This window comes from Microtus oregoni, unplaced genomic scaffold, assembly GCF_018167655.1.
Source record: "Microtus oregoni isolate MIOR12 unplaced genomic scaffold, Mior012 000056F_ref0000123, whole genome shotgun sequence".
NCBI lineage: Eukaryota > Metazoa > Chordata > Mammalia > Rodentia > Cricetidae > Microtus > Microtus oregoni.
Window position 1 is genome coordinate 11,421,700 of NW_024543832.1, and position 25,795 is coordinate 11,447,494.

The window sequence follows — 25,795 nt, forward strand, 5'->3', positions numbered from 1 at the left end:
TCAGGCCCCAAGGGAATGGGAAAAGATGTTTGTCTTCTCCTGAAGCCCTGTCACGAAAGTCCCGCGAGCCTCCAACAGAAAGAACACAGTGGACTGTTTAAAGGTTATTTTATTAAATATCTTCAAGGTTTCATTGTAACAAAGCTATGAAGGGACTACCAACATTCAGAACAAACACTAATTTTTAAATTATTTCTAAGTCATCATGCAAAAGTTCTGCATCAAATGCCTTCCATTTCCTGTTTAAAAGGTGGTTTGTTTTTTTTAATAGTCTATTAATAGTCTATAGATGCTGACATTAGCCCCAGAAGTGGAGTTAGAATGCTAAGGACTAGGGCTGGAACAGCCGTATGAAGCTATGGGTCTCAATGAGCTCTAAGACCAATCGTTGTCTTCAAGCCAGCAAAACCAAACCCTGTGGTGAAGTATCTGTGGGCTGGCACGCAGGCTGCAGGGCAGGAAGGGACTAGGGTCCAGGGTCTGAGGCATGCAGAAGGTGCTTGAGGAGCCTGGCTAAATTCAAGCACCAGCACCCTTGAATTTGTTCTCCTCTCAGCTGGTTCCAAAGCCTGTAGTTCTTTTCCCCAGCTCCCGTGTCTCCTGAAATCCACTCCCCTCCCTCCAATGCAGATGCTATGCAGTTGTTTGATGGGGGAACCAAGACCAGGCCAACTGTTCCTCCTTTATTTTCTGTTAATCTGCTTAGGGTACAGATCTTTTCTTCCTGGAATGGAACTCCTTGAGCACAGAGGGACAATGAATGTAGAAGCCTTGGCTCTGGACCCCTTTTCTGGGTACATGCAGGTGAGGGGGTGATGCCCATGCAGATTGTCCAGCAGAAAGTCTATACTTCAGTTGGTCAGTCAAGAGGCCTCTTTAAAGAGGACACTCCTCACTCAAGCAGTCAGTTCAAACTCAAACACAGGGAGAGAGATGGACGTGCAGCATGGGAAGCAGCCCGGAGGGCAGCCAGAATGCATAGAAACAACCACCAACTCTTATTCCACTGCCTCACTCCTCACATCCCACAGGGCACTTGGCAGAGGGCCCAGGTCCAGATGAGGGTCAGCACGGGGACCACCAGGAAAATGCAAGACAAAGATGGTCCAGATCAGCACAGAAATAGAACTGCCGAAAGTGGCAAAAGGAGCCCTGGCCAAGGTCTACATCCCTCCTTGCTAAGTTAGGAAAACCAACAGGAAGCAAAGTAGCAACCCCTTCCTTCCCCTTCCCATCCACAGAAACCAGGCCGCGGTGTTAGGGCCCACGTGCATTGTGCATCCAAGAGAAATGGATGAGTGAGTGCATGTCAGACTAACACGAGGTTTCTCATCAGCTTCATGGCAGATACACGTTTGCAGCACCAATTCTCTTTCTGCCTACATCAACTCGAACAGCACAGCAAAGTCCAGGCCTCCAGTCCTAAGGCCACTGGTTCTCAGCTGCCTCCACAGCAGACGGGCTGGGAGCGCTGCATTCTCTCCCAAGTAGGTCTGACAGCCACGGCATTTTCTTCCATCTCCTTCTAGGTGTTGATGCATGTTCTGAAGAAGTCCACTTCTAGACCTGGGGTAATCAGGCCACCTCTGGGGCTGCAACCACACCATGGCTTCCAAAGCTCTGTCAAGAGTCCTTGCCTGGTCCCCCTGAGTCCACGGGGGCCTGAGTCCAAGCTCACCTCTTCAAAGCTGGTGGGTGAGCCCACTGTCCATGCCTGGATGAGTCACACAAACTCCTGCCTTTTTGCGAGCCCAAGGGCTATCAGTTGCTTTAAAATGCATCACGGTACGAATCCCAGTTTTTTTTTTTTTTTTAAACAATCTTTTTTTTCTTAAATGTAAAAAACACCTCGGTACAGCAGAGACAGACACGAAGGGCGGGCGGGAGGGCTGCATGCAGGGGCGTGCATTGGCTGCTGCCGCTTTGTAATTGAATTGTTTTAAACCTCAAACGAACAGGACTGCCGCTGTCACTCAGGCCCCCCAGAGTCACTGGCTGCGAAGGTTCAACCTCCAGCTGGAATCTCCTGATGCCCCTGTTGAAACAGAAGGTGGCAGCAGAACAGAGGATGATGAGAACACAGACAAAATCCCTGGGATTTTAGTACAATACACACATGGCTAAATCCACTTCAACAAGCAAAGAAGGGAGAAGCCGACATTTGCTTTACAGCATTGCCTCCATTTGAGTGTTTTACATGCTTTATGTATAGTATCGTACTTGATCTTCACAATTAATTCATCATGGACCAGAGGTAGGTACCACTTTCTCCCTCTGTTGGTAACTAAAGAGACTGAGGGCTTAGCAAGAGGGGGACTGCATACACCAAGTTTGGGGTCTGTCTGGTTACAGAGCAAAGCCCAGTCTTTGCCACCCCTCCCCTGCCCAGTCCCTTCTCCCTACCAGGTGTACCTGTGGCTGAGTTCACTGCAGTGGTGCGGCAGGGGCCCCTGAGCAGTGATAGTGAACATTGAGCCACTTGCCATCTCGGCGGTGCCACACCCGGGTCTCCTCCGACTGGCTGGTACGAGGTCGACCCTGCCCATCGATGTACTGGGTGAGCCGGATATAGGCGATGCAGGCTGCGTCCTCCCCAATCACGTGGACGTGCGGATTTAGGATGGTGGTATGGATGGGCTTGCTGTTCTTGGACAGGACTGCAGGGGGCAGGGCAGGGAAGTGGAGGTAGTAGGCATAAGGCTTGGGCACTCATATATTCCTGCCAGGCTGCACCCTCTTTACTGTAGCTCCAGCAGCCATTCCTAGAATCCCCAAGTGCCCTCTCATTGCCCCCAGAGGCCAAGATCCCTCACAATATCAGTTTCTTCCAAAAGGAAGAGAAATGTGGGTAGTAACAATAGCAACTCCTCTTTTCATTAGGTAGTGTGCTGAGGCTTTACATGCAAGACATGGGTTTGTTCACTGTTATTATTTTCTTTACTATAAGGAAAAAGACTCAAATCAAAGAAAATATTTAAACTCAGGACCATAAGGCTCTAATAAAAGCCTGTGGTTTTCTACTTGGTTAGGCTGATGTTTAAAAGTTCTAAGCTCGCTTTGCCCCATCTAAGGCTGAAGAGAAAAATCATGAAAGCAATACATTCAAAGTCATTTTGTGACTTAAAAAGAAAAGGCATATCAAAGTTTAAAATCCCTAAAGTACCCAGTTCAGGATCTCCCCCCCAAACTTCCAGGGTTCTCTGGGTTTGGAAAAGCAAAGGGACATTATTATCAGCGTACAGTGTGCTTATGGTGAAGCTTCCATTCGGATTTGCTTAAGTTCATTCCAGTGCTATAGAAGCTGCAAGAGACCTTCCTTGGAACCAATATAAACACTGCTTCTGGCTTAGATAGCTAGATAGCTTAGATAGCTAGGGCATTAGGCAGGCAGCTAAGGTGTGGAGAAATCACACGAGGGGAGTCAGTGAGGAAAATAGCTACAACGTAACACTCAGGGTAGAATAAGAGCCGCCTAGAATAAAGTGGACAAGAGGAAGGAAAAATGAGGAATGAGGGTCTTGGAAAGTAGAGAAAGAGATGGAGGGTATGATGATTCAGTTCTGGGACCTCTGGCAACTGTTCAGACCATAAATCTCTCCCATCTAGATGCCTGGCTCCCGCAGTGTCCAGGGTAGCCCAGACACAGCTTCTGACCTCACAAATCACCATTAGTGCTTTGTTGCTTGCTTATACGGTTTTGTCCTGCATTTACTTCCTTTACTGTGAGTCCTGCAGACACAGACCTCTCATCATTACTTGCTGAGATCATCTTGACTTAGTCTTGAAGGGTTTATAGTCTGTCTCGGAGAAAAGTGATGCTTGGAGGGATACAACGACCCTAACCCCCTAATGGTGATGATCAACAGGGCCTTGATACAGTTGCCAAATGAATGGGCACTAGTCTTTTAAAAGAGCAGGACACAGGGGGTGAGCACAGAGCAGGATGCAGCAGGAAGGCCAGATAAGGTGAAGATGGGCAACTAGGGGGAAAGGGTGGGTAGGGACAGAAGCGGGGACAGAGGGGCAGGCAGGAGTATATCAGCAGCACGAACCCACTCACGATTCTCAAAGTAAAACTTATGGAAATCCATCCCCTCCACGAGGTTACCAAGGGCTTCTGGCTCAAAGGAAGTGAGGCCCGGGTCACAAATCTTCCTGCAGAAAAGAGGGCCAGGGGTGGGGTGGGGGGCAAAAACAGCCTGTCAGGCCTCAATGGGAATTATGTGCCTTCTTCATCAGTGTGTCTGTCCCACAGAAGGTTAGCTAGTGGCTACACCAGACAAGACAACACTCCTCGGGGTTAGCCTTGCAGAGCCACTCAGCTGTCCTGCTCTTTCTCCCATGTCAGGATAATAGGGCAGGCTCGGCTGTGGGGGTCCTATGGGCTTAGGGCTCAGATATGGCCCTGTTCCCAGGAACACAGACACTTTTTGGAAAATAGAGGCGGACTTGGGAGACGAGCCATCTCAGGGCAATGGGTCTTTACTCACGTGTAGGCCTCAAAGTCTCCATTGTTGATGGCTTCAATCAGTTGTTCTGTGATCTTAATGATCTCCTGTTTTCGCACTGTTAGGGAGAAAAATCCACTAATTTACCTGTTGGGCAACTTCCCAAGGGACAAGAGAGCCCTCCTCCGTCCTTCAGGGATCCCTTATGGCCTCTTTGTCAAAGACATCCTCCTCCTGTCTTTTAATGCCCTGTGCAAGAGGAACAAGCCCACCCTTCACCTCATCCTTTTTGGCATCTGCAGAACCAAGGACTACCTCCTTTCTAAGCCCATCCAGGAGTTATGAAATCTGTGGCCTTTGCCACCTTCTTTATCAACAACCATGTTGCAGTAAACAACTTGTTTTTAACAGCTGAGGAGCCTGTAATGTCGTGAACCCTCTAGTTAAGGGTCTGTGCATTCCATCTTTAGCGGGCTTAGGCTCTCTGAGAAGCAGCTCTAGGTATGGCTGTTCTCTGCCTCTAACCACTTACTTCTCTCACCAGGGGCTCAGTCAGGTCGCAGTTACTACCCCCTTGTAGCCCTTACTCAGCAGTCCAGAACTTAGCCTTGGACCCCTGCCTGAGAGCAAAATAGAGCTAGAGATGAAGTTCCAAAAGGATGAATAGAGTGTGGGTGGATGCTTAGCTCTCTTTACACCACTGTCTTCCACGGGGATTTCCTGGGATAAAGGATCTCAGACCTGTGAAAACCTTTGACAGCTTCTCACGTGAGAGATGGCTACACTGCCCTTGGCTAAGCTTCAGAAAAACTAGAGAACTACACCTATGGAAGACCAACAAAAGACTGGGAGGCAGGCAGTTTGGTGCCCTCCTTCCCTACCCAAGGGGCACATGGTGATACCCTGCTCTCTGGGGTAGCTCACTTACAGACAGAGCCACTATTAGCAGGGGGTGTCTCTAGCGTAAGGGCGAGCTTGGACTGAGATCAGGCTAACCCTGACTGTAACTGGAGCCCCAGGCTGGTCCAGGCCACAAGCCTTTCCTCACAGGCGCAAGAGGCTGCAAGACAGACAAATGCGAGCATTAGAACAGTCCCAGCATGGCACAGCTGGGCACAGCTGGGCCAGCACAGCCAAGGGGAGTATTTGGAAGGGAATGGCATAGCTGAAGGTGCAGCCAGGAGGGACTCCACAGACCACTGATAGGTGGGCAGCCCTGACTGAGCAGCAGAGGCTTTCCGGGAGCCAATGAGCTCCACTCTCTCTTTGGAGAAGCAGGCAGGTATGCCCCACGTAACACTTTCCCCTGGGTCCCATCAAATCTCTTGCGAGGACCTGACTAGGGTCCTCGTGGGTGAAGAAGACTGGATTTAGAAACTCCCTAAGAGTATGGCGTGGGGCGAAGAGACCAAGACAGGCATCCTTTAACACAGACAGAACTGCAGGCATAAGCACGAATCTCAGGAGCCCTGCCAGCTACCTCTGTGGTGAGGTGGGCCCCTCAGCAACCCCCACTTGGCAGACAGGGAAACTCAATCTCTAGGCAGCTCACACACTTCACAGACTTTTGAAGGTAGCGTAGCTGGAATTTATGCTTCTTTTTGAGACGGGGTCTCATAGTGTAGCTAGGTTGGCCTTGAATTCAATGGAGATCCTTTGGCTTCAGCCACAGCCTCCTGAGTGCTAGGATTCTAATTGTGTAGCATCACACTTAGTTAAGATTCAAAATCACATCTGTCTCATTCAGAGCCCATGTTCCGAATATGGCTGAGTCTCAGGAAATGCTAAACCCAAGACAATTCCTAGGTTGCTATGCACCACCGCTCTTACTCCCACCCTCATGGACTTGACTCCTCACGGTTTTTCCCAGCTGTTGCCAAATCAAGGCCTGCTACACATCCCAGTGGCTTTCTACTTCCCATTTTCACACCATGTTTTCCCACCCACCCTTCTCTGGGCTCCAAACTCAGACCTGCTGGGGACTAGGCCTCCATCAGGCCCCTGGCTCTGGCAGATGCCATACCCCTAAAGCTGACCAACAGGTAGCTGGCCTAGGCTGACCAGCTCTTGGGGAAATCCCTGAGGGGCTTCAGGAAGAGCCAGGGAGTTGGAAGCCAGAATGTGCCTCCCTCACACTTACTGGCTGAGGAGCAGAGAGAAGGCTGGGGCTGCATGCCTGCAGAGGGGGCTGTTCTGTCCCGGGGGCTCCGTCCTTCAGGCACCAAGCTGCCATTCCCAGTGCGGAGCGGGGCAGCTAGCCAGCCAGGGCAGGGCAGGGCAGGGCAAGGCAGAGCAGCCAAAACAAACAGAATAAGGCAGGTGAGCGAGCAAGCCGAACAGGACCCAAGCCACTGGCACTGCAGAGCCGGGGCAAGGTGATACCTGGGGCTGCTGTGGGCACTGGACCACATCCCACTCAGCTGCCTCTGCCAGAGAGGCCTCCCAGCTGGGAACACTGCAAAGGTGCATAGACCTAAGCCCGCAGCTTCCAAAGGAGCCTTAAAACATCCTATACAAAGTCCCCTGCTACTAGAAGACATTCAAGAGGGGCTAGGCCACAAGGCCAGCAGAGATGATACCTCTTACTCTGTCAGAGTCGAACTAATCTCTCAACTCCCAGCAGCGTACCAACTTATACGTACACACTTTCAGTGTGTTTGACTCTCTCCGATAGGGTCCTGCCCCACAGCCTGTCTTTTCTGACGGCCCAGCAGGAGGTCACTTATAGAAACCAAAGGCACAAGTTCTATGAGGCCAACCCAAAGAGCAGAAGATTTCCACTGGTCTGGCCTCCATGTGCCTTATAGCTCTGGCATTCTGGCCACTTCAAGTTTAGGCTAGTGATCATCACAGGCCCACAAAAGCAGCTGCATGTAGCTTCAGACACCACAACAGCTCTAATTCTGTCAGTCCTGGTCAGAACTCAGGACCAGAGTAGAAACTCACCCCAGCCAGTCTGGGGCTGTCCTTGGTGTTTCTGTTGCTTCTTGTTCCTTTCTCTTTTTGAGGGGAGAGGTGCTGGGCTAGGCAGTGTTCTACCACTGATTTGTACCACAACCCCTTGCTTTCATTTTAGAACTCAAAGTTCTACATCCAGAGAATTACCTTGGGTCTTAGGAAAACCAGGACCAATTTCTGCAGACGCCTCTGCTCTGGGATGCTACATCATTATCAACAACAGGAACAGTTCTCTAAACACTGGTCCTAAAGACAGCTAATTTGGCTAGACTTTGGTAAAAAAGGAGAAGCCCTTTTTGCTTGGTCACTAACACCAGATGGGGACCTTATGTCTCAGTGCATGGAATGTAGTTTTTAGGTCAAGCCCCCTATTGTGTAAGGAGGCACCAATCCCAGTTCCAGGGACAGAAAAGACCGATGTCCCATCAACACTGAAGTACCTGGGTCACAGTTGGGGGCCCTTCCCCTCCAGGGACAGCACCTACCTTTAAGATCTTCATCTTCTGTAGTGGTATTGCAGCTCTCTGTGGAGCCCTGCGGTCCAAAGAGAACATGTATATCATTAGTCCTTGGACGCTTGGAGGAAGAAGAACGAACAGGTTCCTACAAGAGATGCCCACAAGAACCTGAGAGGCTCCTGCCTTCCATCCTTACTCCTTGTTCAGAAAACTCTTCAGGTTCCAAAGTCCTTCCTAGGCTTTCATGTCAGGAAAAGGCACTACCTAATCACTCATGCTACAGCTCGGACCATTCTTCATTCTTCTCTTCCTTGCATCTTACTTCTCTACAGATGCACAGCGAGCTACCATCTGTCGGAGTATCACTGCTGCAGCCTCCAGGTCCCTTCCTGACACTCGGGCCTTCTCCTTAGAGTTCTTATCTATGGTGAACTTACAAAATACAGCTAGATTTTATCCCCCTCTGATAAAAACTACCAGTAGCTTCTCTTTGCTGCTGGAATAAATGTACATCATGCGGCCAGACACAGCGTGCACACCTTTAATCCCAGCACGTGGGAGGCAGAGGCAGGTGGATCTCTGTCAACTCAAGGCCAGCGTGGTCTACAATACTGAGTTCCAGGACAGCTGGAGCTACACAGTGAGACCCTGTGTTGAAACACATAAACCATACTGAGAACCCTGCCTACTTCTCCAACTTCTTGACTCTCCTACTCCTTAGGCCTTTGCTCACTAAGCTCAGCTGCTTGGTTCTTTCCGGCATTACCCAGGCCTTACCTCTGCCTGACAGCCTGTCTGCCTCCTTCCCACTGATGTTTCATTTCTAGCTCAGACAGCCCCTCCGCGAAGCCATTCTCTGACCATTTCATTAAAGGCCATGTTCACTCTCTTTGTGCCACTTTCTTCTGAGAACTTATCACTACTGGATTTTATTTTATTTGTTGTTGGTATGTTATCTACTAGGTCTACCCCTCCCTCCAAACGGAAATTTATTTTGTCCTCTCTATACAGCAGAGTCATGGTAGTCAGCAATGGTACTAAAACTGCAGGGGTGGGAGGTTACGATACAGAGAATACTATACAGTCTGGCTAGATTCTTGCCCTTTTCGGGGATGTATGCATGCATGGTGTGCATGGTGCACAGTGTGTATGATGTGCATGGGTGTGAGTGCATGTTTGCTGTGCATGGTGTGCATGTATGCATGGGTGTGAGTTCATGTTTGTTGTGTACGGTGTGCATGTATGCATGGGTGTGAGTGTATGTTTGTTGTGGACGGTGTGTGCATGTATGCACGAGTGCATGTTTGCTGTGGACGGTGTGCATGTATGCATGGGTGTGAGTTCATGTTTGTTGTGTACGGTGTGCATGTATGCATGGGTGTGAGTGTATGTTTGTTGTGGACGGTGTGTGCATGTATGCACGAGTGCATGTTTGCTGTGGACGGTGTGCATGTATGCACAAGTGCAAGCACACATATGGAAGCCAGAGACTGACACTGTTGTCTTCTTCAATTGCTCTCCACTTTACTCATGGAGGCAAGGTCTCTGGCTGTACCCAGAACTTCCCAGATTGTCTGGGAGGTCCTGTACCTCCAACATGCCTGGTCTACAAGTGTGCACCATGTGCAGTTTGTTTTATGTGGGTTCTGGTAATCTGAACTCCAGTTTTCATATTTGCTCAGTAAGTACTTATCCAAGTTTTCTCCAGAGCCTTGGCTCTTTTCTTCCTTCTAACAATTCTTCTCACTAAACTTCTATTTATTCTTTCTTTTATTCATTTATTCATTCATTGTTTTTTGAGGCTGGGTTTCTCTGTGTAACCTTCGCTATCCTAGAACTCACTCTGTAGGTCAGGCTGACTTCAAACTCCCAGAGATCCGCTTGCTTCTGCTTCCTGAGTGCTGGGATTAAAGGTGAGCACCACCATTGCCTGCTCTCACTAAACTTCTTTTTCTTTAATATCCACTATATTTTATTATTATTTTTTATTTATGTTCAGTGGTGCTTTGCCTGTATGAAAGATGTCAGGTCCCCTGGAACTGGAGTTACAGACAGCTATGAGCTGCCATGTGGGTGCTGGGACTTGAACCCGGGTCCTCTGGAAGAGCAGCGGTGCTCTTAACTGCTGAGCCATCTCTCCAGTCCCATCACTTCCTAACTCATGGAGTTTACTACTGTCTGTCACTTGCAAACAAGAAAGCTGTGGCACAGAGTGGTGAACGACCTGCTCTGAGGTCTGAAGCTGAGATTCACAGCGGATCAATCTGACTGTACAGCCTCGGTCCAAAGTCAGTAAGCTTTGTCGTTTCACAGGACAGAGTAACCAACACACCCATTATTGCCTCGATACTGGACCCCACGAGCACTCCGCACACAATATCCACAAAACTCTCAGACCCCAGTGACTCAGTCTATTTCTTTCCTGCTGGATGAGAAAGCTGAGCAGACCTGGTGGCCACTCACTCACCTTGATCCCATCTGTAGCGTTGTGCACCACGGTGGTTTGTGGTTCCTGTGAGAGAAGATAAAAATTATCCTCCAGATTTGGGGACTTGAGCTCTTCTGTGAAGGATCCCCGCACACTGACATGGTACCCTTAGAGACCCTATGATGACCACTGAGGCCTGCCCACCAGACATCCCTACAAACCAAAATATATTGGCTCGACTAGAGTCCCGGAGAGGCAGGAAACCCAGGATTTAGCTGACTGGCTGGTAAAGAGAAGCTTGAAGAGGCAGGCTCTCAGGACACTGAGAGGACAGGGGCCTCTGCACTTGAGTCTGTGGGTGTGGGGGAGCCCTAGGGGGCAAATACACAAGAGGAGCTGTGGGATTCAGGCCCTGCCAACAGTGTTCATCAAGGGGTGCACAGAAGACAGGGGCACAAAGAAAGCAGAAAGAGAAAGTCTCCCAGAAAGACCTAGGATGCCCCTTCAGCAAGTTGAGGATGGCCCCATGGGCCCACACCAGATTGCAAAAAGGTTCACAGGAAGTAGAAGGCACGGCAGGCATGATTAAACAATAAACAAACGCCCCTCTCTTCCCAGTGTCCTCCGTGCTAGTTCATCAGCTAGCCAGCAGTAGCACAGAGAGCTCTGTGTTATATACTGTACCCACTAAAGAACCCTGCGAGAACTCAACAGAGGGGCTCTCCAGGACCAGAGAAACTTTGGGGAACCTCCATCCTCCTTCCTGTTCTTGACTATACAAAGGAGAGGTTGAGGCAGGTTCCACAAGGAAACCTCTAAGAACTAAGGATCAGGTACCAAGAGAGCTCCTACCCTCTTCTTTTTTCAAACAATTCACCTCCCTGGCCCTGATAGCAGACCCACTGAGGGTGAGTGCTTGGGGACGGGAGGCCTAACTGACAGCCCTGATCACTCTTTCCCCAGCAGCAACAGGTACAGGACCAGTGGTTCTGCCATGCAGGATGGAGCATTGCCAAGCAGGGGAATGAAGGGGAAGGGGCCTGAGGGGCAGCACACAGAGCAATCTGCTCTATGGAAAGCAAAAAATGACAAAAGCTGTGGGGTCCTAGGGAGGTATGGCAAGAAGAGGAAGTGGGAAAGAAGCAGGAGGCAGCCAGGGTCAGGCGGAGAAGCCGTAGTCAGAGGTACCATGGCCGTCTGCAAGGGCGCGGGCTCTTGGGCTGGGCTTACGAGACTGTTTTTGTTGTTGCTCTGTGGCTGAGACAAGAAAACAGATGGTTTAGTTCCTCCGGAGTCACCAACATTGCTCAGATTTGACTCCCAGACCTCCCTTGTCCCCTGGTCTGGCCTCAGGTGCTACGCCCGAGGTGGCAACTGTAACACCACCGTGCAGATGGGAGCAATGGTTAGCATCCTCATTGTAGGACTAGCCAAAGATCTGTTTGAAGGACCTCTCCAGAAATGTCTGCTTTCTGCAGGGGCCAGGCCACCACGGTCACTGCAGACCCAGACCACCACATTACAGGTGGGAAGGGTGGTGACTTAAAGCAGGACAAAACTGAAAACTCTGGCTCCCTGTGGCCCTTCTCCTAGCACCTGCATTTCCTTTCCCCTTAAAATAACAGTTTGAAGCCTGATATGAAGAGAGGAGGGAAACGAGCAAGGGTGCCTGGTCCGGGAGGTAGAGTCCAGAGAGAAAACAGGTGGAATTCAACTCTGAATAGACAATGTAGCCACAGATCTCAGGGGACAGGACTTTGCTCTTTATCTTCCACCTGATAAAATCTTGGACTTGATCAGCTGGAAGTGAGGGCAGAGCCCCGAGGAAGGGCAGGCAAATCTCAATGGTGGCTGTAGTCACAGTACTCAGTCCCAGGAAAGAACAAGCTGCCCAGCAAGCCAATATTCCTAATGGCAACCACGACCACCAGGGATATTTCCTTGCCTTTTAAAATGCTATAGAGTGGCAGAGTCAAGAAGGAGTGTGGAGAGGAAGGAAGGCGGCCAATCTCCAGGGCAGAGAACCACAGCAATGCTCCCTGACTCTTCCGAGTTCTAAGCAGTTCAACTGCGTCTCCCTGGGGCCCAATGGGGTCACAGATAAAGGAGCAGCTTGACCACCCGAGTTCTTCAGTAAGCACGAGACAAATGTGCCTCTAGTCAGAGCATAAATGAAGATACGCTGATAGCCAGAGCGTATCTCTTCTCTCCTAGAACACACTCAGAATGCATCCAGACTCTTCTACATCTTCCCAAAGGCCTCACGGACCAGATCTACAGCTACATGACCCCAGTTAGTGGCTGAGGTTAGCCATGGAATCCTGAGTCAACATCAAGTACTACAAGATGATATTGAAATGTGCAGGCTGGAGAGGAGTCCCTGGGGTCGAGGGAAAAAAAAAGAGAGAAACACAAACGGTGACTGCTTTCTTGTGTTCCTATCCTGAGACAGCAGAGGGCAGAGCTCTCTTAGCTCAGCTACTGATGCTGATTTCCTGGTTTCGGTTGATTGGAGAAGACTGTCCCGGCTGCAGACCCAGCTGACATAAAGACCTTTGCAGTAGCTGAGGATGAGCATTCCATGGTAAGACATACCTATCTGCGGAGGACTGAGCTAACACCCGAGTGGCCACACCTCTGGTTATAATGGATGGTTTCATAACGACTAGGCTGCTGTGTTCCCTTGGTGCCCAGTATCCCACGAGAAAAGATGCATTTACTATAGTCTTTCAGCGCAGGCCTAACAGGAAAATGGGATTTTCACAGAACAAGGTTTAGAGCCAGGAGCCAACCATGAGTTTTTCCCATTACATGGCTGCCTACTGAATGAACATACGGCTCCCAGGAAGCAGCTGCTCATGCCTGGAGAACAGGCCTGATCTCTCTCTCTCTTTTTAAAGATTTATTGACTTTATGAGCGCTCTATCTTCACGTATGCCTTTAAGCCAGAAGAGAGCATCAGATCCCACAAGAGATGGTTGTGAGCCACCACGTAGTTGCTGGGAACTGAACTCAGGACCTCTGGAAGAGCAGCCAGTGCTCTTAACGTCTGAGCCATCTCTCCAGCCCCAGGCCTTATCTCTTGAGGGACGGTAAGAGAGGGTCTTTCCCCAAAACTCCCACTGGTTTTACTCCGTGCATTAGACTGTTGGAGGCTACCCAACCTCCACAGCAACCTTCTGATGCCCATTTGTAAGGCCACTCGGTGACCTTGGGCAATGGCCCCGCCTGGCAGGACAGGCCACACTGGTCCACACAGCACAGACATGCAGTGAGGATGAGTGACGCACACGCACATGGCAGAATGGGTCTGCATGGCTGGCAGGCGGGCACAAGCAGCATGGAGTGAGCAGGATGGGTGGGCAGGCAAGGCTCACCATTAGGTGCACGCTGGAACTCGACTTCCTTTTCTGGACACACCACAGCAAAAGGGAAAGAGAACGGGAAAGAGGAGGTAAGAAGAGAAGCACAGAGACGTTGCAGGTTAGTGCACCAGCTTGGGCTCTGCATGAGGGGACAGAAGAGGAGGAAGAGCGGGACCCCGGAGTCCAGCATCAGAGGGGTTAAAACAGTACACAGATCACAGGCACACACACTCCTCCAGCCGCTGGAGAAGAACTCTTTCAAGTTCACAAACACAGAAACTTTAGCATACCCTGAGAAGTCTGTTTTGTTCAGTCACAAGCATATGTGGGTAACATTTGTCGACTGGGTAGACAGGACCAGCACACTGACAAGGGCACTCACAGCCTCTACTACAGGTTTGGGTTCACAGGACCAGCACACTGACAAGGGCACTCACAGCCTCTACTACAGGTTTGGGTTCACAGGACCAGCACACTGACAAGGGCACTCACAGCCTCTACAGACAGGACTGTCTGAAACGTGAGTGAGGAATACCAGAGAAATAACAAAAGTTCCCATAGAATGTTCTCAGCTTTAGTACAGCATTTGACCTCTGAACTTGGACCTCAATGAAGCTGTGAATGCTGTCCAGATAAAGATGGCAGACTCTTCCCACCTCCCTCCCCGCCAGACAGAGTTTCCCTGTGTAGCCTTGGCTGTCCTGTAACTCCCTCTGTAGACCAGGCTAGCCTCAAACTTACAGGGATCCACCTTGCTCTGCCTCCTGAGTGCTGGGTTAAATGTGTGCGCCACCACACCTGGTCGGCAGCAGACTCTATCTTACATTTCAGTTTTGACACTCTATTCTTTGTCAGTATAGTCCTGCTACTTTAAAAACTCTGCATGTTCTATTGCTTTTTGTGATTACTGGAACTGGAAGCCCAGGGGAGCTGGTGAATAAGAGTGCAGTGACCAAAGACACAGAGATGGAAGCTGAGAGAGGCAGAAGGCCATGATCTCAACCTCCACTAGATCTCTTAGACCTCAGGTGCTGAAATAAGAGCATCAAACTAAGACCAAACAGCCAGGCGGTAGTGGCACAGTCCTTTAATCCCAGCACTGAGGAAGCAAAGGCAGGTGAATCTCTGTGAGTTCAAGGCCAGCCTGGTCTATAGAGCAAGTTTCAGAACAGGCTCCAAAGCTACTGAAAAACCTGTCTCGAAAAACCAGAAAAAAAAAAAAACCAATTAAGACCAAATAGCACACTAAAAATACACCAGAGTAGACTAAGAGGTTAAGGGTAATTATGACTTTTATAATTAGCTCACTGGGAGACAGAAGTCCCCTTAGACTATGTCTGTTGCTTGAGTTTTGTACATTCACTTAATGACATCCAATCCCATTTACTGAGGATGTTCTGGGCATAATAAACATATCTGAGAAATGGTTTTTGTTCTCCCAGGACCAACGTTCTACTTTAAAGAGATGTTTTCTGGAAGGAGGCTACTAATATTTAAAAGAGTATTTCAGAAGATAATGGGGTATGTGGGAGTATGTGTACATGTATGTCATAATAAAACCCATTACTATGCATAATTTATATACAAAACATTAAAAAATAACATTTATCCATAATTTGGATATGAATTAAAGGAAAAAAAATCCCTATGGTAGGGTTCCTTTTGCATTAGTCCTTATTCTGCTCTGAGACAGGGTCTTGCTATACAGTCTGGCCCTGAGCCTGCAATCCCCATGCCTGTGTCCTGTGGGTAGTTGAATCACAGGTACGTGCTACCACACTGAACTTGTATTAGCTTTTTTGTTTATTTTAGAGCAGGGCTTCAAGGAATTCAGACTGCCTTTAACAAAGCTATATAGCCAAGAAGAACCATGCCGTGAAAGGAGGCAGTCACCTCATATTCTTAGCCACCATTGCCGTCTAGCTAGATTTCCACCCAGTGCTTATCTTCCTACCTAACTGTCTTATCCTTTCACCCAAGAATTACTCATACTTGCTCTTTTTCTCTTGGGATTCTATTTCCCCCTTCGGACAGGTACTCAGTGTGGCCCACTCTGGCCTTGAATTTTGTGGCATTTCTCTCTAGCTTCAGCCTCCCAAGAACTGGGATTCCAGAGTGAGTCCCGAAACTTGGCTCCTAGGGATGCTGCGAAGGGCCCTGCCTTTGTTAAGTTCCAGAGCGTCTTAACAGATGCCTGACAATTGACAGCTGAGCAGGCCTGCTGAAGGCAGCCTTCCCCAAGCGAAAGCAAGAACACATCTCTGACGTCAGCTCTGAGAAGGGGCCAGGCGCTCAGTCCAGGCCTCATACTGGTTCTGCTGATTTTTGGTGGCTGGTGGTAAAGACCATTACAATCATTTTACCTGGACCTTGCGTTCAGATGGAAACCTTTCAGCTTCTGCTTCTACCTCATGGGAGGTATGTTCCTAGCTAGCTCTTCTCCTGGATGCTCTCTGCTCATCCTGAACACTGCCACAGGCAAACCAATCATCCTTTCCACACCCAGGCAGATTCCCAGTGCCTGCATCTTTCAGCTTCTCTGTTCATCTTTCCCCACACAGCTGGTCGTCTTCTCAACCAGATACCACATAAACGCTTAAATGCCAGGTCTCTTTTAAAGGACCATGTCTGACTTCTATTTGAAAACTATACAAAAATTTAAAATTTTACACAATTAAAGGGCTAAGGCCTCATTTTCATATTCAAAACAACTGCTCAAAAAGCACTCAATTTTAACCTTTAAAATCTAAAAAACAAACAAAAAATTGGATGGCCACTCCGGCCTGAAGTCAGCAGAAGAATGTCATGCTGCCCAAGGCCTCAAAGAATTTGAGTGTTTGTGGTCCCTTTCAGTCTGTTCTTCCAAAGTGGTGGCGCACGCCTTTAATCCCAGCGCTCCGGAGGCAGAGGCAGGAGGCTCTCTGTGAGTTTGAGGCCAGCCTGGTCTACAGAGCTAGTTCCAGGACAGCCAAGGTTACACAGACAAATGCTCACTTTCCCACAGACCCTGGGTCACTAGCATCAGCCTTCGAAGAAACCCAAACAGAACCTCAGGTTCTTTAATTCAGAGCCATTGGGTACAGGACCCACTCAAAGCAACGTGAGCTGTCTCGAGCATCTCACAGAAACATCTAAGCTGAGGGAAGAGAACCTTCCTGAGAACAGTCAGCGGAAGAAATCGGGGACAGGAGCATTGGAAAGGGTAGACAGAGTCTAGAAGAATCCAAATGCTCAAAGCTCAGGCCATTTACTGGCTTCCCTCACAGTTTTGGACATCAGCTCAAATTTCAAGAGAGCCCACAAAGGGCATACATATTTCCCACATTTTATCTTCTTGCCTTTTCTTCCAATCACACGATCGATCATTTACACATTACTGAATAAGAAAGACTACAATCACATTATAAACAATTTGAAAAGCAAAGGGGAAAGTGAGTGAATTTTGCTCAATTTCCTATTGCTCTTAGAGCCTTTTCATATGCAATTAAAATATTATTATAAACTACATGTTACATAGTTTATGCTATACTTTTAAATTAGGGGCTTTTATTTTTGTTTTTCCCTTGAGACAGTTTTTCCGTAGCCCTGGCTATCTTTGAACTCTCACTTTAGACCAGGCTGGCCTCAAACTCAGAGATCCTCCTGCCTCTGCATCCCAAGTGCTGGGATTAAAGGTGTGCACTACTGCCACCTGGCTAAAATTAGCATTTTGAGTTTAAAGATGATTTATTTTTGAGGCCTTGAACTCACTATGCTGCTGAGGGTAGGCTGACCCTCCCGCCTCCAGGTGCTAAGAGCACATGCATGTATCCATTTGTCCACCACCTTCATTTTTGTTTTTTTATTAGAGAATAATTTGGTTTGCTTATTAATATTAATGCATGGTCCAGGTGAAAAGTTTGGAAAGTAGAGAAAAACCACAATAACAGGAAAAGTTTTAGAAACCCCAATGTTACCATATTTCCCATCACTTAGTAAAGCTATGATTAAATACTTCAGTGAGTTTTCTTTTGTTGTTGATCCCCTGGAACTGGAGTTATAGCTGTTGTAAGTCACCAGAGGTGAGTACCGGGGACTACACTCTTGTGGGAGAGCAGCAAGTGCTCCTAACTTCCGAACTAGTTTTCCAACCGAAGATGAGTAACTCTAGTAGTCTATTAAATGGAATTCTCATTATTATTGAACCATTTATTTCCAGCTGGCTTTTGAAACAATTTCCAATTTTTTCATATAATGTCATATAAAACATCTTTCTACTTTCAGCTTTTCCTATTTCATATTTCTTTAGGAGACTTCTTAGAAGAAAATGCCCAGAAGCAAAGGTAGGAACATTTGTATGGCTTTTGACACTGGTTTTTTACTGCCATCACGAACTTAAGAATCAAAAATCACACCCACCCCCACCCCTACACACCCACGCACACCCACGCAGAGTCTCTCTGTGTACCCCTCGCCATCCTGATGCAGTCTAGGCTCATTGTTTCAACTTGCATTTCATTATAGGAATAAGGCTAAAAGCTTTCATCCTGACCTATTTTCATCCTCAGATCATCTTTAGATTATCTTTCTGGGGTTATATTTGCTATACTCTTTAATAAAAGGGTTCCCATGCTACCCACCTACTGTGGATGTTTTCCTAGACTACCGCTGTGTCTCTCTCACTTCCTGCCACCTGCCAGGGCTAAGGACTGGTCATTGGATCCTCTGGAAATGGAGTTACAGACAGTTGTGAGCTGCCATATGGGTGCTCATCCACTGAACCATCTCTCCAGCCCAAATCAGTATTTTTGGTTGGTGTATCTTTCTGTTGTGCAGAAGATCAAACCTAGAACCTCATGCATGCTAAGGAAGTGCTCTACACCTCTGGTTCTGGAACCTGTATACATTACAATTATCTTCTTAGGCTAAAGTTACACGGTTATACTGGAGTCATCTTTGAAACCCATTATCTCGAAAGTTTTGAGTCTGTCTGAAACTCAAGTCACAAAGCAAGACATGATTTGGCATATACTTACAATCCCAGCACTTAGGAAGGAGACGCAGAAGAATCAAGGAGTTCAAGACTAAGAATGGACTTTTCCCTGGGTTTTGCCAAGTGGTTCCCAGGGTCATTAAAAATGTCTCCATCAGCTATGCCACCTGCCCCTTAATCTCAATGCGATCAAAACAAAATTCTTCCCCCTGAATAGACATTTTATTCATTACTACTCTGTTCAACAGTCAAGACTGGAAACCTTGACACTATCTGATGAATTTTCCTTTTTTCTTTCTGTTTCTCCTTTTTTGAGACAGGGTCTCTACCTAGCCCAGGCTATCCTGGAACTCACTACGTAGACAGGGTCTCTACCTAGCCCAGGCTGTCCTGGAACTCACTACGTAGACAGGGTCTCTACCTAGCCCAGGCTGTCCTGGAACTCACTAAGTAGACAGGGTCTCTACCTAGCCCAGGCTGTCCTGGAACTCACTACGTAGACGGGATCTCTACACAGCCCAGGCTGTCCTGGAACTTACTATGTAGACCAAGTTAGCTATAAACTCCCACAGATCTACTTGCCTCTGTCTTGTTTATTTTTTTGTTTTTTTCCAAGAGAGGGTTTCTCTATATAGCCCTGGTTGTCCTGGAACTCTTACCTCTGCCTCTTGAGCCCTGAGATGAAAGTGTTCACAACTATATACAGATAATTATAATTAATTAATTAGTTAATTTAGTCAGTCAGTCCGTCCGTCCTTTCTTCTTAAGACAGTGTTGCTGTGCTATGTGGCTCAGGCAGGACTTGAACTTCTGACCTTCTTACTATGCCTTCACAGTGTAAAGTTTACAAGAATGCAGTGCAATGCCCAGCCAGTGGGCTCTTCTAAAATCACCCATAACAGTGAGACTTTTCAGGGCCACTTCTAACAGCAGGTGCTACCTGTGTCATGAGTGTGGCCAGACTATGACTGTAGGTAGCCTCTATTCTGAGTAGTGGGAATCTGTGTCAACCTAATTGTCAATAATTTTGAATATTTTCCCTTGATACTTCTGACCATCTTTTCTTCTAAACCTTCTATCTCCAGATTATAACTTTTTTTTTTTTTTTTTAATTTTCGAGACAGGGTTTCTCCGTAGCTTTTGGTTTCTGTCCTGGAACTAGCTCTTGTAGACCAGGCTGGCCTTGAAGAGATTATAACTTTTTTTTTTTAAGATATTTATTTATTTATTATGTATACAATATTCTGTCTGTGTATATGCCTGAAGGCCAGAAGAGGGCACCAAACCCCATTACAGATGGTTGTGAGCCACCATGTGGTTGCTGGGAATTGAACTCATGACCTTTGGAAGAGCAGGCAATGCTCTTAACCTCTGAGCCATCTCTCCAGCCCGAGATTATAACTTTTTAAAATTTTATTTTTATTTTTTGGTTTTTCTTTTTTCTTTTTTTTTTTTTTTTTGTTTTTCGACACAGGGTTTCTCTGTGGCTTTGGAGCCTGTCCTGGAAGTAGCTCTAGTAGACCAGGCTGACCTTGAACTCACAGAGATCTGCCTGCCTCTGCCTGCCACCCAAGTGCTGGGATTAAAGGCGTGCGCCACCACCTCCCGGCTCTATAACATATCTTGACACCTCTGCACACAGCTCTTTCCTTCTTCCATTCACCCATGTACACTCAGACATATCTATTTTCCTTGATATACGGATTGAACCCAGGGCCTCATGAATATTAGCGATACCCCTAGCCCTTCAAATCTCTCTTACCATAGCTCTCCTATTCAGGCACACAGTATTTTCCATAGTCTAACACACAACTTTCAATTCTATTGCTCAATTGGATTAATGTGGCTGTTTTGGTTCCTGCAGTGCCGAGGAATGAAAGCCAGGACCTTTGCTGTTCTCTGCCACTAAGCTATAAAGTCCCAACCCTACAGTGCTAGTCCTAATTTTGACTGATTTTTCTTCCTTATCATTCCCCTTTTCTATTAAAACAAAAACAAGTGAGGCCAGGTTTTTCTATGTTATTTGAAACTGGCCTTACTCTCACCATAATTATACCTCAGCCTCCCAGGTACTAGCATAACAGTACTGCCACCGTATCCACCATACATCTTGTGTTCTGGCTGAACAGAAACATTAATATGTATGACAACTCATACAAATGCACTTTTTTCAGGTTATAGAAGTAACACTGTCTCATTTAAAAGTGAGAAGAAAATGAAGGCTGTTCTCCTCTTTTGCCCTCACCTCCAACACCATACCTTAAACAACCACTGAACAGTCTCATCTTCCTCTGCTCCCTAAGCTTGTGCCCAGAGCCTTTGGCCTGGGTCACTTTTCTGAGAGCCTTTTTCCCTGTTTGGTTTCCTCATCTTGAGCATGCCTAGAACCAGGTGCCCACTCCTAAACCCCAGCTCCACACGAGCAGGTGTGAGTGGCACCTAAGCTCCCTTCCTAGTGGCAGAAAGACACAAAAGCGAACATGCAGAAAAGAAGGGAACAGGAAGAGAGCAAGGAGGGGAATAGAGACCACGAACATAAATGCGGGCACACGCTCCTGGGAAAAGGCCCAGCTTGTGCTTTTGTTAGAGAGTATGGCTTAGGTAACGTCTTGCTTTGAAACGTGTCAGGTGGTGGGTGCCCCATATCCCAGCCCCAGGACACTTGCTGCTTCCCATGTGCCTGTGTACCCTGAATCCTCTGAGTGCCTGCATCTCAGCTTAGCTCAGCCAAGTTATTACTCCAGGCCCTCTTATTCCCTGACTCACACAGGAAAAACCCTTTTACTGATGGGAATGAGCTGTGACACACCACTGCCCCCTCACTTACAGAAGCCTGAGACTCTCAGTCAGTGGCACCTCACCTGGGATATAAAAGTGGTTCACAGAAAAACAGCTTCAAGTTCCCAGTATGGGTACCCTGCCTGAGTTACCATGGCACACTAGTTGGCTTTGATTAAAAGAGGTTATGCAAAAAGGGACAAGATTACCCAAACGATCCAAACAAATCAGAAACCCAGAGAGTCCAGCCCTGGAGATGAGGCGGGTATGGGGAAGTCAGGTTTTAGGAGACTGGATCTGGACCATTCTCCCTGTATCTTTCCTATCTACTATCAGGAGGCCCATATCCCTTCTTCCCTCTCAGGCCAGTAGAACCTGTAGTTCTGAGCACAAAGGCTTAAAACAAAACAGCAAGGACAAGGTTCCTAGGGAAAAGGAAAACAAGATGCCTAGAGTCCCTCAGCAACTGCTGGGAGGGAAGTCCGTCTCTGGTAAGAGGACTGGAGGAATACCTACCTTGACGCCGCCATCTGACTTCTTGTTCAATAGGCTTTTGGCAGCTGTGAAAACAAAGAGGCAAGTCATGTCTCGGCATCACATCCTCTCCTCAACCTGGCAGCCAGATCTGCGAGAAACTGCTGCACTAACAAGGGGCCAGGAGCTGCCACAGCTCCTGAGAAGAGGCCGGTGTAGTAGCTCCTCTGCAGGAAGGGCATCGCAAGGGTTTCAGAGCCACGGCACTCTAGAACCTTCTTTGCCATGGATGAGGGCTCAGTAGAAGCAGACACCCTGTGCTTAGGAAGAGAAACCACATTCGGTACTAGCGCTTCCCGGGGCACTGGGAGCACTGTCCTCGACAGCTTCTGCCCAGGCCCGGAAACAGTGCCGATGTGAAATGGTTGAGGGCTCCATTTCTAGACACCACGGAAGTCCTCTAGACTGAAGGATGCAAGACATCTCCGGAGTTTTCTCAAGAAAATAGTGTCACGTTCACGAAGGCGACCAGACGTGAGGACAGACAGTCACAGACACATAAACCAGGACCACCTACAGGAGGGTTTTGCCTAGGGGCTGAAGCCTTCACTGGGGAGGACCTCACCCAGCTTATTGGGTTCTAGCCGTCACCCTTTCCCATTCTCTGGATCCATGAGCAGGAGGGACTGGCTAGAGTTATAAAGCTGCCAAACAGATTCCAGCCAGCCATGGGGTTTGACCTACACTAGGCAGATGGTGACACCAGAAGGCCACAAAGGGCACAGGAAGGCAGCAAAGGGTGGGAGAGTTCTGGGAGGCACAGGGATAATCAGCCCAACTCTCTGGTCCACCTGGACTGCCCTATATTTCTATCTTGGTTTTAAGCACTTGCTCGCTGTGTTTTGTGACCAGCGCACGTGGGCTATTTAACCACCTTGAGCCTCAAATTCTTTATTATAAAATGAGATGTAACAGCCCCTAGGTCACAGGACGGTAGTGGGGATACAATGGAACCACGCCTAAAAATAACTTAATAGCGTCTGGCATGTGAGAACCATTCACCATGACCATTGCTGTAACTATTGCCACTGTCCTCTGGCCTTTAGGTGGCCATTCCTAGCTAAGCTAGTACTTTCTCCAGAGAGAGAAGGAACATAGCTTCAACACAACATTTTGGTTCTCCAAAAAAAGGGCCTTTATCCTTAACTCCAGTCATGCTGTATTTGGGCAAGTAAATTTTTAATGTTTATAGAGTGAGCCTGACTACCAACTGTCACACACTGGTTCTTAACTCAAGGTGCTCACTAGACTCACTTGGAAAACTTTACAAAACACTTAGACTTATCCCGTCCACTAAGGATTCTGTTTTGTCTGGTGTGGAAGCAGGATTTTGTTTTATGAGCTCCCAGGTGGCTGTCTGAGAACCTACAACAGACACGTTCCTAAGTATCTCTGTGTTTCCTGTCATTACCATTACAGAGATGAGGAAACTGGGGGCGGGAGAGTTGACATGATTTGCTCAGCGTGTGACAAGGCTAAGAGTCAAGCCAAGGGATGGCTCACCCTGAGGAATCTGTACTCCACAACCTTTGAGACCAGGCTTCACAATTTTGAGGCTTTCTCTGAGGGGTCTTAAATTGCACTGCAAGAGTCTAGTCTTAGCGTGAGACAGCTCCAGGCCATGCCCAGGGTTGTTTGCGGGTCAAGCCCTTTGGCCATCTGGAGGAGAAGCTCCTACTACCCAACTCCAAGTCCCCAGGCTATTGCCTCCTGAGAGTTGGCAAGCGCCCAGCATGCACGGCTGGTTAGGGGCCTTCATAACATCAATGTGCTTGCAGATGCCAAGTTAGGTGGTCCGTATGGCATGCCCATCTCAGCCCACAAGCATGGGACTCGCCTCCCTGGTGAGCGGGCCTGGCATGCTGGCCCTACTGTTGGGGTGGCAGGGAGCCAAGGCAGGCGGTCAGGGAGGACTCATGCCACGTACCTTGCCCGGCCAGGCCGGCGGCGCTCGCGGCAGGCGAGGCGGGGGCGGAGCTCTGCCTGCCAACTGAGGGGATACAGTCTCTCAGTGCACAGAGCTGCCGCAAAGCCACGGGGGGCCAGTCAGCAGCGAGAGCATGCCCCAGCGTGAGGCGTAGAAACCGCTGGCCGCCCACGCACAGCGAGGCCCGGGTGGCATGACCAAGCCAGCCGAGCTGGGAGAGAGGAGGCACCAGGGGGCAGACTGAGGAGGCAGGAGCAGCCAGCTCTACAGCAGTCTGGGGGCCTGTGAGGCTTGGACAGGCTGAATACCATGCCTCCACTTCACAGCAATGGCTTCATTGCTTGTCCCGTGACCTCTTCAATAAGAGCCCAGGGGTAAAAGCCTGACCTGGTGGGAGGCAGGTACCTTTTCTGAGGAAACCAAGAGTGGTTACTGGAGTGCTGGAGCAGAGAGCATGTCCGTTGCCACATTCCAAATAACAGAGAGGGTCTGGGGCACGGGAAGGCTCTCACAGGGCCCTGGGGCAGCTACCTCTATGGAGAAGCCCCAGCTCCTCCTCCCTGTAAGGAGTCAGTGGAGAGAGGAGGTTTTCTCAGTCTGCATTTCACTGTGCACTGAGGATGAAGACGTCCAAGAAAGGAGCCCCAGAAACAAAGGCGGCCAAAGCTAGATGTCAGCATCTGTCTAACTACTACTGTACCCCGTGGACCAACTGGGGAAATAGTCTAGCCTGTGCCTAAAGAAACAGAAGTCTATTTCTGTAGACATCTCTGTGGCTCTGTTCTCACCTGTCTCAAATGAAGGGCAGAAGAAGCCAACATAGGATGTTTGCAGGGCTGTTTCGTTTTGTTGCCCCTTCTGACCTAGGATAAAGTGAGCTCATAGACCAGAAGGCTCTTGAAGGAGGAGTTAACGCTCTTTCCTAACTGAGCCTGACTCTCTGAAACCAGGCCACTAATTTCCTGAAACAGAGAGGGAGGCTGACATGCAGCTCAAGACCATAGGCCAGGGACTTGCTTCTGACTTGCCTGGCTCTACAGGCGGCGGCGGCAGCAGCAGCAGCCTGTCTTCACCTTCCTTTGACTCAGAGAGAAAAATATCACTACTCTATGGGTGGCATAGAAATGCCAGAGTGTCCTCTAAGAAGGCTCTTAAATCAAGCAAATAAAGCTGAAAGTACTTGGAGGAGAAGGAGCACTGTGGGGGCTACAACTCTATCTTTGCTCCTCTTCCTTCCCTGGAGGGACCATGACCTTCTAGTGTGTATTCAACATAGGAATAAACCTCTAAACCAGGGTCATCCAGACAGCCTGGAACCCTGTGGTCCAAGAGCAAGAGTTTATAGAGCCCTAGCCCTTCTCCCTGAAGCCTCTTCCAAGCCAAAGCTCTCCAGTGACCCATAACCAGGTTCAGCAGGACCTGAACTCAAAGATGGAAGCCCTGCCCAGAATGGCCACCTGCTGTAAGTGGTGAGTGGCTGGCACTCCCTCACAAGCCCCTCTTCATGACGGTGCAGGAGATAAGCAAGGGAAGGAGTCTTGTTAGAAGGATGAGAAAGGGGGTCTTGAACCAAAACAGCGAGGCTGGGGGTTAGAGGAAGGGAAGACCAAGGGCAAAAGCAAGCTGGGGAGAGAGCTCTCTGTCTTCAGTTAAGTCTTGACATTAATCTTTTCCTCACAGAAAAGCCACTGTGCTCCCAACTGAGGGCAAACAATGAAGATCAGGGTGAGAACGGGGTAGAGGGGACTGGAATGTCTTGCATCTTAAAAAGAAATGTCAAGTGTGGTTTACAAATTACTGACCCCAACTCTCCCAATTCCTTATGCAAATTAAGTGAGTTCCTTCGCCTCCCTACCACAGGTCTCTATTTCTTCACTTTTATAGCTAGTGTCACAGAGGGTACTGTAAGCCTCGGTCGATGAGAAAC

General features: G+C 48.4%; 1 protein-coding gene across 20 annotated transcripts in view; it reads right to left on the reverse strand.

Annotated features, from left to right (window-relative positions):
* Nucleotides 1–92: 92 nt before the first annotated feature.
* The window catches only part of Camk2g (calcium/calmodulin dependent protein kinase II gamma), a 57,833-nt gene continuing 32,130 nt past the window's right edge, over nucleotides 93–25,795 (reverse strand). Inside the window, exons 13-23 of one of the 20 annotated variants that reach the window (XM_041638911.1) lie at nucleotides 23,869–23,931; nucleotides 21,924–21,967; nucleotides 13,670–13,702; nucleotides 11,481–11,549; nucleotides 10,332–10,376; nucleotides 7,892–7,940; nucleotides 6,589–6,702; nucleotides 4,491–4,566; nucleotides 4,061–4,155; nucleotides 2,484–2,657; nucleotides 93–2,035 (exon numbers count right to left, since the gene is read on the reverse strand). In XM_041638911.1, coding sequence (XP_041494845.1) covers nucleotides 1,989–2,035; nucleotides 2,484–2,657; nucleotides 4,061–4,155; nucleotides 4,491–4,566; nucleotides 6,589–6,702; nucleotides 7,892–7,940; nucleotides 10,332–10,376; nucleotides 11,481–11,549; nucleotides 13,670–13,702; nucleotides 21,924–21,967; nucleotides 23,869–23,931 — 809 coding nt within the window. In that variant the 3' untranslated portion in view covers nucleotides 93–1,988. Of the gene's footprint in view, nucleotides 2,036–2,412; nucleotides 2,658–4,052; nucleotides 4,156–4,490; nucleotides 4,567–6,588; nucleotides 6,703–7,891; nucleotides 7,941–10,331; nucleotides 10,377–11,480; nucleotides 11,550–13,669; nucleotides 13,703–21,923; nucleotides 21,968–23,868; nucleotides 23,932–25,795 lie in introns of those variants that run through there. The other 19 variants (XM_041638910.1, XM_041638913.1, XM_041638912.1 and 16 more) reach the window with 19 other exon arrangements.